The 18,716-nt window shown below is 40.4% G+C and overlaps 1 protein-coding gene across 6 annotated transcripts in view; it reads right to left on the bottom strand.

The window, feature by feature from the left end:
* RUNX2 (runt related transcription factor 2) overlaps positions 1-18,716 on the bottom strand; it is a 226,550-nt gene that overhangs the window by 141,280 nt on the left and 66,554 nt on the right. For all 6 annotated transcript variants that reach the window (XM_027672658.1, XM_027672657.1, XM_027672659.1 and 3 more), the window contains 2 exons: positions 13,313-13,469; positions 7,185-7,289 (listed from right to left, as the gene is read on the bottom strand). In XM_027672658.1, coding sequence (XP_027528459.1) covers positions 7,185-7,289; positions 13,313-13,469 — 262 coding nt within the window. The remainder of the gene's footprint in view (positions 1-7,184; positions 7,290-13,312; positions 13,470-18,716) is intronic.

Genomic DNA, 18,716 nt, shown 5'->3' with positions numbered 1-18,716 from the left:
GACACAGGCACTGAGGAACCCAGTTCTTCATAAGAGTAAGGTTTCCGGCGTCCCAAACGTACTGCAGCATGAGATCATTACTAAGTTTCTTCCCCTGAAGTTTCAATTAAGTATGATATTCATCCTCATTTCCTCTTCTGCATTCCTTGTCTGGTTAAATCAGCATCTGTGTTTCACGTCTGGGATGACCATGTTTCAGTGGAGAAAGCAGTTTATACAGAGAATAAAAATAAATTTTATAAAATCTTTAAACAGAACTTTGGGATTCACAGCAAAGTACTACATAGCTACTCTGCTTACACTACCCTGATGCAGCATCTCCCAAATATATTCGCCCTGTTCCCTGCTTCCCAGCCCACTTTGGAAAGTGGAGGGAGAGGCATAAGAGGTGCTACACTATAGTGTGAGAAAAAAAATCCTGATATTAGAAGCAACAAGTTAAATGCATTTCGAAAGTGACAATGTCCAAGAGTTCTCTTGGGAGAAAAGTATGGAACAAAACAATTTGGGAAAACCTACTATAATGCCTTTTTTCTATATCATCTTCCTCCATAGACTTAAAAAAAGTCACTGTCCCTGGAGGTGTTTAAGAAGTCTGGATGTGGCACTTAGTGCCATGGTCTAACTGACATGCTGATGTTTAGTCATAGGCTGGACTCAATGATCTCAGAGGTCTTTTCCAACTAGTTGGTTTTGTGATTCTGTGAAACAGTCAACAGTTTTCCTTTCCTCCTAGTCATGCCCTATGGAGACACAGAATGAACTCACTTCCACTGTTACTTCATTTGTTTGGTTATAACCCCTTTCCCCATCTGTGTTTTGAATAGAGACTATAAGCTATAAAAACTCTCTTATACAACTAAGCAACGCAGCTATGTAGAGGGACCGTGATTTTATTTGTAGCTTGGAGAGATACTTTGAATACAAACAGCAATAGCTGCAATATGAAAAAGTCACTGTGATGGCCAATTTAGATGCCAAATGTACCAGGAATAGATTGCTTGGAAGCAAGTGTTCCCTCTACAGTGGGATGCAGACAATCTGTTCTGTTGACAAATACAAACCAAAACTGCATTACTATTGGTGAGGACATCTTGGGGATGTCTGATGCTCAGACTTGGACATTTGTTTTACATAATCTCCTCACCATAACAGTGAATACATGGTCACTCTGTCACCTCCCTGGGCAGCAGTGTCCTCCTATGGAGAGACCCCCAACGCTGAGATTTCAGAACTGCAGTGTATGAATTCAAGCCATGAGTGAACTAAGTAGGTTCCACTTTTGTCTCACTCCAGGCACGACACCAGCAGAAAAAAAGTCACGATCACTAGAAAAGAAATTATTTTGGCTCACAGTCTGTTCCTCAGACAATGAGATTTTATGCATGAACCCCTCTCTAGCCACGGTGGAACAAACAAGAACTGAGTGTTCCTTGGGATGCAGGTTCCACTCCAACAGCCCCTTGATCACCTTACTACAGCAGCATGTATTGTAGAATCATAGAATTATAGAATCATAGAATGGTTTGCATTGGAAGGGACCTTAAAGACCCTCTAGTTCCAACCTCCCTGCCCTTCCACTAGACCAGCTTGCCTAGAGCCCTGTCCAAGCCTGGCCTTGAACACTTCCAAGGATGGGGCACCCACAGCTTCTCCGGGCAACCTATGCCAGTGCCTCACTACTGGTTGAGGTAACCTTAAGGAACTCTGCTCTGTGGGTTACACACTCATCTCAAAAGTAAACCTAAACCACTGGCATATGCAATGTCTGTCACCTTTGATGGTGAACACTTGAATCATCATAAAAGTTGCTTAGAGCCTCCGGGAATGCTCAGGAGCTCCAGTCCCAAGCTAGCACAGTTTTGTGAAATTATACATTTGCAAAAAATAAACCAGCAGCAAACGATGGTGAGTGAAAATATGACTTGCATTTTACACTGCAATAAGGACCTGGTGTTGTACCACTGGAAACAGAAACGCTACACCTCCTTACTGGGGACCTGAGCACAGGAGGTCAGGTCCCAGCCTGGCAGTGGACTGTGCTCATGCTCAAATTCACTAATGATGGTCACAGAAAAGAACCTAAACCTCATAGCACGGCCCTGCTGGACATTTCTTTGGCACATTTTTTTGCCTCATTTCTTACAAAGGAGCATTATAACACATACATTATCTTTACAAAGTCATTTAGAGCAACTTGCAAACCCCAAACCGCCCACTCTGCCTTCCCCTGCTCCCACAGCCGCTGGGATAAATCCAGGCTAACCCAGCCGATCTCAGCAGAGATCTGTCACTCTGAAAGACACCAGCACAAGCCACAGATTTTCTAACTTCGGTTTGGATGAAACCCCAGGACTCGTTCATCGTATCTCGGGGTATTTAGCGTTGACTTTAATTAAAAACCTCCTCGTGCCAAACCACATGCAGATGCAAACTGACGCCCTCAGCGTCTGCAGCGCATTGCCCAAAAAAACTGCATGGCTCCGTTTACAGTTTGAGGTAGATGCATGAAGTAGGGACCTGCCTCTGAAATTTCCTCTTGTTCTGCAAACTCTCTCTGCACTGCCCCAATTTACCACAGTGCAAAAAACCCACAGTCAAACCAATATGTTCTTGGGAAGGAAGGGGGGGCTGGTACAGTGGTTTTTGAAGGCAAGCCAGAGAATATTCAAAACGGGGGGACAACACAGACTGCTTTAACTGCTGTGATAATTCTGCATAAAGAGATGTTAAGGCTCGAGCTCCTTGCTGTAGCATGCCATGTGTCCCTGAATAAAATTACTGCCATGCAGGCTGTTAGCAGAGGAATGCGTAAACAGACAATGTATCCTTGCATCAGTTCCACAAAATGTTGCACAACACAAATGCCTCTCGATGTGTCATTTCCTGCTTGGCCACCAGCCCAGCTCCTGACAGGCAGTCAACAAAAAAAAAAAAGAAAAAAAAGAAAAAAAAAAAAAAAAAAAAAAAAAAAAAAAAAAAAAGGGAAAAAAAAAAGAAGAAAAAAAGAAAAAGAGACAAAAATTAAAAAAAAAAAAAAGGCAAACTGAAAGATTTAAAGCTGTTCTACTCCAAAGCACATTCCACTCGCCCCAGACTTATCCCTCCACCCACTCCGCCTTTGAAAGAAAAGAGGGAGAACTTCCTAAAAACTGTTATGGTTTTAAGTCGAGGAATCTCAAAAATCTCAATCACTTATCTGCGTTTTATAAGCCGGGTCGGGCAAACAGTTAATGCGGAGGCTGAGCAGAACCCCTGGCTGGCTTTTGCTGCCTTCCGCAGCGTGCACAGACAAAAAGGCGATGTGGTGTTTGCTCATACCTTTCATCACGTGTGCACCTTGCAAGCTGCGGCAGCAGAGAAATATTCGCGAGCTGAATGAAACAGAGCAGTTTTCTCCCCTGAAACGCTTCAGCTCAAAGCTCAAAAGTGCTTTTCCATTCACACTGACAAAGAAAATTGGGGTCGGTGACTTTAGAGCCTACCTTTAATTAGAGATGAACTAAAGTCTTTGCAAGTCAGGTAAAATATAAAAATATATAGACTTCTCCTCCCTCCTTCCTCGTGATTTCCCTCCTGGCTGGGTTTGCCCCAAAAACAGCCAGAAAGGAGGATGTGTCTCCTATTCACTATGGAAGGGCAAATCATTATTTCTGTGGTTGTAATGAGGTAAGACAAAGGCATTAAAGGGTGTCTTAGGTGAAGATTTTAGGTGGTTTTTCATTCTGGTTTTTTTCGTCCTTTACTTCCTTTACAGTAATCTCTGGCTATATGTCCGTCAGTTATGACCTCATGACAACTTCTCCGGAAAACTTCTTTCAGCCCTCCCAGCTGGAAGGCAGCTCTGCTGGCTAAGATGTGCATATGGCAGAGGTTTTATCCTGGATATGAGGAGAGAAAAATATCTGCAGGATTTCCTAATGATTCCCAAAGATCTTATACAACCCTGTCTCTAGACTCCATCACTCAGAGTGCAATGCTCTCTCTCAGTCCAGCACAGAGACTGTGGAACACAGTAGATGTCCCTGGATAGTAATCTAGATAGACTGGAAGAGATTTAAGTAAAATTAAATAAATTTTTTCTAAGAAAAAAATCATCAGAAGACCTTTTCTCATATAGAAATGGGCAAGTTTTCCTAACAGAGCAACCTGGCATCACTGTCTCTATTAAAATATTTTAAAATAATAACAGCGAGGCAAGGCAGCAAGCTTCTACAAGCAGATGTTTAATACGACTAAATGGCACTTACATTTAAGAACCCAACTTTCTGAAGTGCTGAGCATCCAAAACACCAACTGGAGTCCCTGCATGCCACGACTGTTCAGCACTCTTGAAGTGAGGCTCTAAATGACTGTGATATCTGTTATGGCATTGCTGCTGCTCCTACTGCTGCTGGGAATCTCGCAGCGTTCGTTCACTCCAGTCAACTTGCCAAGAGAAGGTCAGGGTGCCTTGCCTATAAACAAGCCTTACAAATTCACGATCTAAAGCATGATGTCATGTCTTAAAATGATAAGCTGGCAACAGAGTAAATGACATTTTGTAAAGATGTGCATAATTTTATGTTTACGCTCCTCAGAATGAAGGTTCTAATAAGTCATCGGTTGTGTTCCTTTAAAGGGAAGTTTTATAACTGAGATGAATCACAACTGCAAAAGATCAAAGTTAAAAAACATCAATGATGCCATGGGGTACTTTTTAATCTTGTAATGAATGATGATCATGTGCTCTTATGAAGTTGCTCCAACTGCCAACGCCAGATGTGTATATTAAGAAAAAAGTTGTTTGTGATGTGACAGCTCTGGTTGAGCTGCCAGAGAGAGGAAAACTAGGATAACATGCTTGAGATGTTGAAGTGAAATACAGATCCTGGCAGAGAGGGGCACTATTTACCGATACATAGTTTGTTAAGACAAACATTTTTGCTATCAGAGCCACTCCTTGAATTCCTTATTGCCCCCAACCACCTAATTTCCCTCAAGCAACATAAATGCCAGATACACTCCTCAAATGGTTATTACCAAACAGTAATAAATATACACAAGTGCAGGGGCTCTAAGAAGGAAGCAGAGCTTTGGTCAAACTACCACAGCTCGCTGGAGCTACTCTTTACCTACAAATTCAAGTTTGATAATGAATTATTCTGGAGTTGTCATAGCCTTGAAAGTATCAGACTGCAGTGACAGAACCTGCAGAATCCAACTGACCCTAGAGTAGAGCTCCACTAAGTATTTTGCTGAAACATTAAGATTCAAATGGACACTCAAGCTCAAAATTTACTTTCTTATAAATAAAAAAAAAAAGAAAAAAAAATATAAGAAAGACACTAGCTCAGTTACTGAGCATTCCTAGGTTCAGCTATTCAATGGGAACAGCAACAGATATCATGTACAGAGGCCTTTTAGGTGTAAACTAAAAAACTATAGTAGAACTTGGAGTTCTTATCTTAGTAAGTTCTTTGGACACAGCCTCTCTTTCAATCCACTGATCACCAGAACACTTAGTCTCCGTGCCAGCAGGTTCCCTTTCTGTGCTACACAGGTTAATCCACGCTACTGTCCACATCGCTTTAAAACCTCTCTGCTCTTTCATAGTGGTTTTGTCCTCTGCTGGGAGATCTCTTTTGTAGTGCCTCCTACATGGAAGCAGCCTCCAAATGAGAATTGCTAAATAACTTATTCCCCGCTTTTTACTCCATGAATGCAGCTTCTCCAGTGTCCCCCAAATAAGCTACACAGAGCAACAACTGCAAGTGAAAATTGAAAATGGGAACTGATTCAGCTCGGAGAGAAGACAGAACGAAAATCCCCCTTCTGTGACATCCGGACACCTCAGCTGTGAGCAGGTAGCAACACAAGGATCTATGTAATGAAATTTTTTCATAGCTACTTGCTTTTTCTTAGCTGTTATTTAAGATGAAACTCTACAGCCTGGGCAGTTCTTACAGGAGGCATTTCAGTCCTGTCTCTATGAAAGAGAAGGTGACGCTGCAGCGTGTATTAGCACGAGAAACACTTAACTGCATGAATTCTGTCTACGTCTTTCTACTTCTGTCTTTGTGGTATTTTAAACAAAACACCATGAAAGCTCCTTGAAGGCCTCGTTTGTATGTGCAGATCAAAGGTAAAATAATTATTTGAGATGCTTCCATTATAGGGATGCTTTTAATGTGGTTATTCATCAAATAATTCTTAATCTGTAAGTGTAATTTAAATAACGCTATACCTGGTTAATCCAATCAATTTAGAAAGAGTCATTCTAGTCAGATTAAGAAAAAACTCCAGAACTGGCTCATCAGTGATACCCATAAGATGTGGGACCGGTTACCAGCTAAATGTGCTAGACAGAGAGACAGCCAGATAAATCCTGATGGATTAACCAGGCTTGACTGCATCTAAAAATAAGTGCTGCCCATAAAACTGCTCGAACATGACAAAACACAATTGTCATAAAAATACAGCCATTGCAAAATAGATAAATCATTGCAAATAGGTTCTTAGTAAGTTTGCAAGGCTATGAGATAAATGTGCTGAATGAAAATCTGCTGGACCATGTTTAAATAAAATATACTTTCTGTGTACAAATAAGAAACAAAGACCATGCTGATACACTGCTTTTTTTTAATCTTTCTTTGGCCCCTCGGGGTCTACGATGAGTCCATAGCTGAAAACCAATTTCAGGTATGATGAGATTAACCAGGTGCATTAATTATCTGATGGCAAAAGAATTTAAGGGCAAACAAAAAGGCACTACATTATATATTTTCTCTCTGCGCTAGGACTGATCCTGAAAGATCAGGTTCCTGTTTTGTTCTAAACGTTTTCACTTGGAAGCTTACAGGAGTTCAGGGAACCCAGCACGGGGCAGGATTGTATCTATTATACCTAAATCAGATTACATATAAATACAGTGGGTTTAGTTCTCATTTGCGCTGGCAGATAATGTATCAAGACCTTGATGTGAATGAGAATCAGGTTTGGGATTGCCCAAATTCAGCCAAGCACTTAAGTGTGTGTTTAATGCAAGTATGTGTGTGGTCCAATAGACTCCAAATTAAGCATGCACTCACATATTTTGCTGAGCAAGAACCAAAGTTTGACAAAGATATACGTATTTCATTTATGGGTCTCTGTTAAGCAAAATTAAGCAGACATAAGAGCGAAAACAAGAATGTAATACTCACTTCTAGGCTCTCTTGGCCCATCCACTGTAACCTTTATAGCTCTGTGGTATGTAGCGACTTGGGGGGGATTTGTCAGGACAGTTATTGTCAAAGTAAAGCTCTTCCCTACAAAGGGAAAAAAACAACAAGGAATGAGTGATTACAACATGAAAACAGTCACATGCATGTTCAGTAAAGAATCAGAGACGCTTAAAATTATTCCCTGTCGTTACCACAATCGTGAAAATTAAAAACATAACTGACCATAGGAGTTTTCCTCCCCTTCAGTTTTACTCTATGTCAAGAATACGTCCATGTGTTGACAATCTAAATGTTTCTTATTTAATAATGGGTCATCATACAATGACAGAACAAAAGTGATTCACTGCTGAGGACAAGCCAAATTCTTTGCTGTATTGAAAGTGGTGTAAATCCAAAGCGAGTCAGATAATTTAAAAATTTACTCCAGTTTTGCAGCTGTGTGACAGAGAGCAGAATGTGACCACATGTTATTTACTTCACACAGTTTTATCATTTCATTTGTTTGACTTGACTACAATAAGATGAGGAAAGAATATATTTTCCTCCCGGGAGATATTTTAACAGGGAATCAGTGTCTCCTGTCCTTCATACACCAGGGCTAATATGATGATATCATTATTACTGGAACACACCTTTTTTTCCCTATATATATTCCATCTATGAAATCCTAAGAAAGCCCCCAGCTTTCCCGTGAGGGTGAGAAATGTCTGTGTGCACGTCCGTTACTATCGTCAGTCTGCATTGTTGGTTTTTGGTTTTTTTTCAACTTTACAAAGCTCGAATTCAGGCAGAGATTGCACAAGATCATCCACAGACTTTTAACTGAATGAAAACGTTAAAAAGAAATAAATAAAGGGAGCTGCCTGCGTCTGAGCACACATTCTCACAGGCGCTGGCCCCCGTTTGGGAGACTCACTGACAGTTGTAATCTGTTAGATATGCAACGGTTAGTCATGTCAGATAGTCAAAACTGAAAACTGTTTCAAGACAGGAAAAGGTGGGCGTACAACAGTGACTCAATAAAACAGTCAGCAATCTTTGGCCTTCATGCTCATTTAAGCTGCTACTTTACCAGACACTTAAAACTCTTTCCCCTCCCACCCCCCCTCCCCTTCCCTGGGTGTATTTGTGCATTTTTGTTGCTAAGGCTTTTCCTCTCGCTGAACTCTGAAGGCATTCAATCAAGGCACAAATCTTAAACGATATGTAACAGTGCAAACTTAATGCAGTTTTTTCAAGCCTAATACAGAACAGCTTATATATAAGGCATAATACAGAACAGAGCTTTGGCTGTCAAATCTAGTAATTGGTCTTTCTTTCTGGTCCAAGTCGTATATCCCCCAAACCTGCCTGAGACACGCATCATTTATTATCAGGAGTGCAACTTCAAACTGTCTTGGCTATAATTTTCATGAACTAGAATGTGACATGGAATTTTTTTAAAGGAAATATAACTGTCATTTAGAATAAAATGATTTTCCAGGTGAAGCTGTGCTCCAGCTGTGCCCAGCTCTCTGGGAGATGCAGGTTAGAGGGATGGTCAGGTGGTCAGGACCCCAGAAAATAACAGAATTTTGGAATGGTTTGGGTTGAAAGGCATCTTACAGATCATTTAGTTCCACCCCCCCTGCCATGGACAGGGACAACTTCCACTAGACCACGTTGCTCCAAGCCCCATCCAGCCTGGCCTTGAACACTTCCAGGAATGGGGCAGCCACAGCTCCTCTGGGCAACCTGTTCCTGTGTCTTGCCACACTCACAGGAAAGAATTTCTTTCTCATATCTAATCTAACCCTGCTCTTTTTCAGTTTAAGCGTTCAAAAATCTCAGGAGTCTGAACTTTGTCCAGTGGCCAGAGCTGAAGGTGGCTTTCCCCAGTTTCCCTGGGAAAGGGATTATTTCTCAGACCATCACAGGAGGAGAGTTAGGCGTGTGTAGGATGTCCAGTCTTTGTCCAGTCTTGCCCATCTGCTGTCCCAGAGGTGAACTGTGTGTCCTGCCAGCGTATGGTGGGTGTGTGGGCAGCAACAGCCCTGCTCAAGCACACAGTGCCTCCGTGCCTGCTTGTTTAGGGCTGAGGAGAGTCTGTGCCTTTTATCCCTCTCCAAGGATGAATTCAGCCTACTGCTTGGAGATACATAATTCTCTAGGTATGGGTTTAAGGCTTCCTTTGGCACCAGCTTATCATGTCAAAAAGTTCTGACCATTAAGTTTTACGCTGATGACATTCAGATCACAGCTACCTCTGGAAAATCAGTAGAATACTATTGGTAACAAAGATACTAAAGGGGCATTTCCATATACCTTTGAATGCAGAATTTGGCCTTCCATGCTACCATTCCCTTTATACGCCAAATCCGTACAAAAGTCTATCATGACAGAAAGAATTAACTCAACAAAATATACTATTTGTAAGATGCTGTAAAATCATTCTATAGAAAAGCACTGCAAGGTTTTCTACACTAAATATAACTCAGCAGGTTACAGTGGCCAGAAAAAAATGAGTTTCTTAATTTGAAGAGTTACATTTGGACCTTAACAGTGAAAATTTCTGAACTGTCACATCTCAGCCAGCCTAAGCTGAAGAGGTGAGCAGCTAATTTGAAAGGGAAACTGGTTTTGTTCCCTAACTGGTATTTTACCAAACCAAAGCGTGGATGTAGTAACGCCGACGAAGCCCCCTCACACTCCATAAACCACAGAGCACTTCATTGTGGGGAGCTGCACGGCCCTGCCAGCACACTCCAGAGCTTTCAAGAGATGATTTACATATTACAGGATTAAGAATGAAATAAATTTTTACTGTTCTTCACTGTTTCAGTGATGCTGATGCCTTCCACAGCTATTTCACAGATATCCCTTCTCAGCTACAAAATCCTTTAATGCACTTTTTATCACCTTTCTTTATTGCCCTTAGTCACTTCAACTATCCACTTTCAGAGGCTAAAGACTAATTGTAGTTCTCTTTTATTAAATTCCCCAGCCAAGCAGTCATCTGGCACTATTGCTTCAGTGTGTCTAAACTGTGCATTCTTTGTTATTCACACATGTGAGCTGAGCTGACACAGAGGAGGACGAGATGGACATATGCTGAAGCACAAGGCAAACCCCAGAAATGATCTTGAAAGGAGACTCAGCAGCTTGTGTGTGCGTGTTGCATATTTTTTCAGTTAGATGCTAATGTGATTAAAGTATCGGGACACAACAAAATTAAGGTTATGATCCTTTGCTTATTGAAGACAGGAATTCTTTCTTCTATGTGCTGTGGATCAGGCTTGTAAAAGTGAGCTACTGCCTGAAAACCACATACAACAACTGCTGCATTTGCATCAAACACTCTGGTTACTTATTCTTATGAATCCAAAAATGGCGTTTAGGAGAAATTATACAAACAGAAACGTGAAGCTTCTGTCAGGCAAGCAACATAAATATGTATAAAAATCGAGTTTCTCCATTGAGCCATGGGAAGCAAGTAAAAACGTGGGAGAGGAGGTGAAGTGGTAAGTTGATGATTCAGACTTCACAATCAAATTTAGAGATACAGAGATCAAAGCACGAGCTGCTTAGAAAGATGTAAATCTGAAGTCAGGAACAGGTGTGGATTAGTTTCTTGCCACCTGAAAAGGATTTCTTTATTACTTTATTTTTTCCTGTTCTGCTTCAAGACTTGTGTTTACCGATATTTGTCTATGTAAGGAGCTTTCTCACTTCTGTTTGCAACCACTGCTTTCTTTTCCTGGTATTTTAAGCAGAGTTCTAAAAATCTATCATTGATGATAACTCTTTCTCCTTCTCTCTCTCTCTCTCTCTCTCTCTCTCTCCTTCTCCCCCTCTGTGTTCTAAGTCTGGAAGACAAGTCTGGACCAATTTCTCCATCCTGCCTCTGGCAGCAGAATGCAGCATTTCAGATCCTCCACCGAGTCCCGGCTGCTTCAAAGGAAAAGCCCTACTTTCTTCCGTTAAGATCATAAGAAATATAGGGGGAGGGGGTCAGCTCTGTTTGGACATAATTACACTTCATCAAAAGAAGCTTTCTTCATCTTCCATGCGTGAAAAGTCTGCAAGCAGTTAAGTCTGTCTTTTTTCTTCCTTTTTTTTTTTTTTACTTTTCTTTTTTTTTTTTAAATATAAAAATTGCTATTTGGGAAACTGGCCAAAACTCAGAAAGCCAATATAGTAAAACAGTGCACACCCTTTGTTTTTCTTTGAAGTCTCTTAAATAAATATGTTGAGGGTTTGAAAAGTACACTATCACTTTTCCATAGATTCTACCCAGATTGATCAGAGAGAAAGTCTACTCCAAGTCTGCTAGATAAAAATATAAATTAAACTACTGGAACCAAATTTTAGGAGGTTTGTGTTTGTGTCTGTAGCTGTATCTATGGAGGCTTTAGTCCTTTATTTAATTTCCTATACTTTAATAAAAAGTATATATCGTGGGTTTGAAATTAAATTCACAGATCAGAGGTAGTACATCACATTTCTGTCCTTTTTCAGCACTACTGAAAAACCAATACACCACTGAACTTCTACTGTAAGGCAGCAGTAGAGATGGAGCCAGAGAACTTTCAAACCTAATCCATCAGCAGAATAACAAAGCAAACTGTTTTTCTAAAAGAAAGGAAGACAAATGGAAGAGAGAGATAACTCCTTGTTCAAAAGGGGAATAAACTCTGTATTTATACTGCATTACTGTTGCAAAAGTTATTCCTATCAATACTTTGCAAGTTTTAAAATGATAAAGAGAATTTTGGGCCAGGTCACTAAAATAAAGAATAGCCACTGTAAGCCCTGCTTATAGACTCACTCTCACAAAACACTTGTAAAAATGTGCTGACAGATTTAGACTATCTGGGCCTCTGTCACATGTTTAATTTCTTTTTGGAAGAAAATTTGTTCCTTCCTTAAGATGAACTGCAACTGCTTTCTACGGAATATTACTGTAAAATTAGCTTTATTGCTAATTTCCTAGCATAATTGTTCTGCTTCTGTTGCTTTGGTTTGCCCCACGCAGGGCTAGTTTAGAAAAATGAATAACTTCAAATACATAAAGGGAAAAAAAATTGTAGGTTGAAACAATGACTGATACAACCAAACATTTTGAAGATTCACGCAGTAAGAACTGCAGTGCCAGCTTCCTTCAAGATATCCTTTCAATCACTACCTGAAGCTTGAAAGCAGCCATGAGACCCTTAAAGAGGAATTCTTGCAAACTTGCAATGATTACAAAGGCTTTCTTTAAGTGCAGTGCCCTTTCCAGATTATAGGAAGCTCCTAAACAGCTGGAAGACAATGACAGCACTCTACAACTTCAGAAAAAAAATAAAATTGGAAGTTACCATGTCGTTTAAACTAAAGGTAACATTGAGTTCAAGCCCAAACTTACCAGCAATTCATAAAGAGTCAACCAGTTTACTAAAAAGATTTTCACAGGGGTGATTTTCACAGGTTATCAGCAGTTTGATTGTAAAGGGCAGAGAAGTCACTAGTAAATTTTCCACCAATAGCTGTTAAGCCTTGAAAGATCTAAGTCCTTAAAGAATACAACCTATGGCACATGTGATATGCAAAATCCCCCTAATTACAGGTCTTCTACAACAACTTCAGAAGCTTTACTGCTAAAGGGAATTCTCCACCTCTCACTGCCATGGACTGAAATACACTTTTTGACTCCACATAACCCAGATCACACATATGCCCTTCTCCTTCCACCCTTCCTGTGTGATTAAAACAGGAAAGTGGGTACTCTGTGAATCATTTTTCAAAACCTGCGTCTGATAAAAGACTACAGAGACACGAGGAGTCAGAAAAATGGAAGAAAACTCTTAATTTGCTTTGTGCAAATGCTGAAGTTTGCCACCAAAACATGTGTACACCCCTCCAAATGAAAGGCTGACAATCTGAACAACCTGGTCTAGTGGAAGGTGTCCCTGCCCATAGCAGAGGGTTGGAACTAGATGACCTTTAAGATCCCTTACAACCCAAACTTTTCAATGATTCTATGAACAATGGATTTATGGATTAATCAGTATTTCATTGCAAAGTAAGCCTGACATCCAGACATTGTTTTTCCCTTCATTATGGACACATAAAAGGCAGTGGCCTACCTCTTCCACTTCTGCCCACAAATCGTAAGTCATTAAATCTGGCCACCTGGTTCTTCATCACGGCAGACGCGTTTCGCAGCTCTGCAGAGTAGTTCTCATCGTTTCCAGCCATGACAGTGACCACTGTCCCATCGGGCACTTCTCCTAAGGCCACCACCTGTAAAAATGGGAAGACAACCACAACTGGTAAAGCCACACTTTGGAAGCATGTGTCTCCCTTCCAGTTTTCCAGGCTGCCACACTCATTATGAGGCTCCGTGGCAGCTTCTCCAGCCCGCTGCGGTGAGGAGTCTTGCACTCGCTGCTCACAGAACAAAGTGCCACATCAAACAGAGAAACATCATGTATTGTCTCCCTTTCTCAGAGCCTAACAGGGAGTTTCTTCTTTGTTGCATTTCTTCAGAAACATTCAGTGTCCTTATACAGACTGTTTGCTTTAATGCTTCCTGAAGGCCAACTTTGTTCTTAGCAACCAACGAGCAGCGAGAGAACACGAGGCACAGCTCGTATCCATAAATTATACACGGGAACACATTTGAAATTGAAAGCTGGAAATTACTATTAGCAGCCTTATCACTCAGAATTGGTTCTACTTCTCTGTTGTTTACACCCATCACCCTAACCCCCCAGCTCCGCAGACTTCAAGCCAGAGAGAACCCCACATCCACCCATCCCAGGAGTGGCACTCGGGGCATCAGTAGACAAAGCTCTACGCCCAGCACGCTCTGGGATGGAGCACTTTGTGGCTGGAATTCAAACTCTTCAGATGCAATATAAAACAAAGCTGTATTTCCTTGCAGGCATGTAAATTTTCATAGCGCTCGCAAGAGTCGCATGTGGTTACTGCTGATACCTCCCTCAAATTCCAGGATGGGTGAACAGAAGATATCAAAGTATTTCACTTCTCCTTACGTTCCAGCTACCTGATAGTCTCACTTTTATGCTTCAGTGGTTCAGTAGTGCTCCAACATCTGAGTAGATAAATGTCACAAAGCAGACAGCTTCTAGTCTGAAAACACCAGGGATACCTACAGTGTACTATGACTTTTTAAATTAAAAGTAAAGTTAAACAGGAGTTAACTAGCTGACTAGGCAGAAAACATACACGTGGGGAAAAAAAAAGGCCACAAAAGTATGAATAAAATAATTTCCTTTTCCCTGTTTACGGAAATAAATTTATAACAAAAAGAGATTCAGAAATATTGCATGGCCGAACTCAAACTTGAAAAAATATCTTGAGCTACAAAGTGTCTCCACTTGCAGTTTCTACCAGTTTACATGGTCAGATATGACTTCTTATATTATTCAGAGTAATTCACTCTATCTCCTGAAATATATATTGCATTTTGTGATACGGCCTGCTTGAAATGTCTTTCCTATAAATGATCCTGGCTGAAACTAATAATTGCAGGTTGCACAGTGATATTGATTCAGTGGAAAGAATTAGGAGTTCTGGATATGTAGGGAGAGCATGTGGCCCAGTACACTGTACAATGTTTCTCTCAAACGATAAAAACAAATTACAAAGGTATACAAAATATGAAAATATTTGAAATAGAGCATATTACTGAAAAGTACAGCTTGTCTTATTTAAAAGAAATATTGAATCGAAAAAAGCAAGCAAAGCTGAAAGTCTTTTTTTCCATAAACACCAGGTAATACCACCCAAAACTGAAAACTGAGTTTTGCCACAAACTAGTATGAGGTTTTCATCTATCAAACAGAGATTTTACTTTAAAGTGATATGAATGTCCCTCAACATAAAAACAGAGGAACCACCGCTGTGGGTAAGATCTGAGATCTCACTAACTCTCTGACTTGGGTCTGGCAGCAACCAGATCTGACAGCTTCAAAGCCAGGTGTAAGGAATAATAAATAATAATCAAATAACAAATAATAATCTGCTGAACAGATTATAGAGCTGACTCTAACAGTTAATAAATGGATACTGGCTTTAAAGCATGGGGCTTGAGACTACTTATAAACCACTCCCTTCCCAGCCTGTGACACACCACGTTATCTCTGGACGGTCTTGTCTCGCCCATCAGCATCCCGGGGAGTTGCACCCTACGCTTTTTATATCTCACAAAACAACAACAAAAAATCACATCAACTCCAGAAATGCAAAGAAGCTGAGAGCTCAGGAGGAAGCACAAGGCTGCCAGGAGCCTCGCGAGAGAGAGCAAGATGCCTGCAGCCTCAGCTCACCTCTTTCTCCCCAGGCACCCAGAGCACAGACAGGCAGTGCCATCACAGCTCCATCACAGCCCCAAACACAGTTACAGTTTATAACACCTGGGCAGGAGGGAGCAAAACCTCTTAAAAAGCTCCCCTCTGTCCCCTGTTGCTTCTCAGAGCTTTCCTGTCTGCCCCTTCCACTGGATGTCAGTTCAATTTGTCAGCTTAGCCATCAGCCCAGAGCTGCACGTGCTGCTGCTGTCGCCGGGCAATTGCGCCTAATCAAGAGCTGTATTGGTACTGAGAGGCTTTGGATGCAGCATGATGCAATATCACTATTCATCTCACTCAGAGGAGACCAAAGGACAAGACAAACTGAAATCAGAGGTGAAAATCAAATCTTTGGCTAATAAAATAAGGTCCTATGACATGGGAAGCTCCCCTGTCAGCCAACAGGAGTAAAATGCGCGTTCTTTTCATAATTTGATACTTTTTTTGCCACAAAATACCAGAGAACTACTACACAGGTAAATATCCATAGCTCTGGATAGAAAAAAAAGCTTTGCAAAACAAGTTTGGAACCTGGAGAAATACACATCATTTTGAGAATTTTAAGAAGTAACTGTACCTACTGAAAGACTGTTGGCATAAATCTTTATTTGGCAATTTTATGCCATGTATCAATACAAAATTAATGACATTCTTAGAAAGAGGATTGTAAATGCACTGCTAAATGAGTAAAGACTGTGTAAAAAATTAAAGATGAGAAGTAGCCACAGTGCATTCCTTGCCTATTCTTTATCTCAGTGTCTCTACTATTTCAACACATTTATTTTCCATTACAAACTCTCTACACATTTCTAGGATTAAAAGTAGGTTTTGCTTTTGCTTTTTTTTTTTTTAACCAAAGCTCAAAACGGTACACAAAGTCAAATGAGGCCCCAAAATAAAAGCAAATCAATTCTTACACGTTGAAAATAACTATGTGTTTTTTGCATAACACAATTCTCATCTGGTTAGGCAACCTGTTTGCCCAGTTTCGGTCCAGTGGGATTTGAACTGGCCAAAGCGTGTACCCTACAGACGGAAGTTATAGGCACAAAGCAAAATTAGTACACAACAGCAGGTACTCAGACTTTCTGCAGAGTAAAAAGCTTGTTTAAAAAAACCCCACCAATGTACATGCTAAATAGTTCCTCCCAAACATTGGTATCTGCCACTTCAACAACTTTCTTGCGAAACACTGAATTCAAACCGCCTCTGAATGCAAAATCTTCTGTATTGAGAATGCTTTTTCCAGAGATTGCCAAAAGAGCATCTGATACTATTAAAAATATTTTAATGTTCTGTAACTTAAAACAGAATAACTGATTCGCGCTACTTTTTGTTTCAAAATGTACATCTGGGCTGACAATTTATACAGCAGGTTTCAGCTTGAAGCTATTTAAAACAGCTGAGTTATAAACTCTGAAAATTGGGGTTTGGAGTGGAAATGCTGACAGACCCAGAACTACTGTGGTGCTACTGGGGAGAGGTTTTAGACTCCATGTCCTGTTTTTCCCCCTGCCTTTAGGTCCGCTAAGACTCTTTGCTACTATTAGCATCATACAGAAGTCACTTGTAACCTCTAACGTGGCAATTTGAATCTTTATGACTTTCAGTAAAAACTCCCACAGAGGGGCCAAGTTCTGATGACTCGACTCAATTAAAGTACCACTGGCTACTGAGATTAAGAAGTGAATATAATTTGGACCCAGGTGCACAATATCCATTTATTTTTTGCTGGAATATGAAGAGCTAGAGCTGTAGTAATAGGTACCCATCTAATCCTCTTCCCCACAAAACCAGTTTGCATTAACAATCTTATTAGAGAGCACACAACAGGGGTTCCCTCCCCAGTGTGTGCAAATATTAATACTTAAAATTCAAACCTAATGCTAAGCCAACACTATTTCAAAAAATTATAATCAAACCCAGCACTGTTTATAACATACTTCCTCTCCTGCATATGATTTATATCTGTTTTTTTAAATTAAAACAGTGCTATATCGAGTGTACATTTTCACTGGAGATTGCTGCAAGAGAATTATGACACACTTAACACACCACTCAAAACATTATCATCAACATATTATTTATTGCCAATAAAACTTCACAAAGTGTGTTGTCTGTGAGCTATTTCACTTTCAAGTTACTGTTTAGCTGAGATTTCTATAGCTCAAATCTGTCTTTTCTTTCCCTTTCAGAGCTAATTCCCATTCTGTTATAACACAGTCAAGTGTTTCACTGGATGATACATGCAGCTTCTTTGGTCTAAAACTACTGGGCAACTGCATGAAAATTACATTTGAAAAATGAAATAAATTTTTAATAAATAGTAAAAAATATTTCAAATGAGTATCAAATTAATTTACCAGTAAATAAGAGTGAATGTAATTTAGGAATAATTTTTAAAAGTACGTATTGCATGCGAAAACACAGCTGCACCCACAGTGGAAGGGTGCAAGGGGCAACATGTGCCCTAAAGCATCAGTAAATCGGTCAGATCTGCACTGCCCTGTCAGCAGTCAAATATAGGAGACAAACAAATAAATACATATATATGAACACAAAAAGATTGGGAAACGGTGTAATCCTTTTTCTATCCTTTTATCACACATAGGCATTCTTATTGTAATAATATTCTAAATATTCTAATATTTAGTTTAGGTCTTTCTCTTATTCTAATGAGCTGCGACCGCATCCTTTGAATTGCTGTGAGGTAGGAGAAGGCTCAGACACTTCAAATGAGAACAACAACGCGAGCACGATAATGCAACAGCTCTCGCGTCCCTTCTTTAAGGAGTAACTATAATGCCAACTTAATTTAACTCTCAATTAAATTAGAATCACAATTCTGCAAAAGCTCCTCCTCCTCCTCACCCTGCAGCCCCTGTGAATCAGAGTCACCGTGATCCACACCTAGAGAGACTCTGAGTGCTACACCGACTCACAAAGTCAAAAGACACCCCATTGTTCTGCCATTTCTGAGTCCGACCATCCTGTCCTGCATAAGCAGGCCCTGTGCAAAGGGTTCCTCCCGTAATTCCAGCCTCTCCAAGCTGTTCCCACGCACACGAGCACTTTAGTGAACCCTCACCCGCACACCCGCAAGATTTTCAAAGCAAAGCTCTATCTTTATCACCACTCACTTTAACACCAGCTCATTTAACCACTTCTACTATTT

Source organism: Neopelma chrysocephalum, unplaced genomic scaffold (assembly GCF_003984885.1).
Source record: "Neopelma chrysocephalum unplaced genomic scaffold, ASM398488v2 Primary Assembly neopelma1_97517, whole genome shotgun sequence".
NCBI lineage: Eukaryota > Metazoa > Chordata > Aves > Passeriformes > Pipridae > Neopelma > Neopelma chrysocephalum.
The sequence above is the reverse complement of the archived record's forward strand: the minus strand, read 5'-3'. Positions and strand labels throughout refer to the sequence as shown.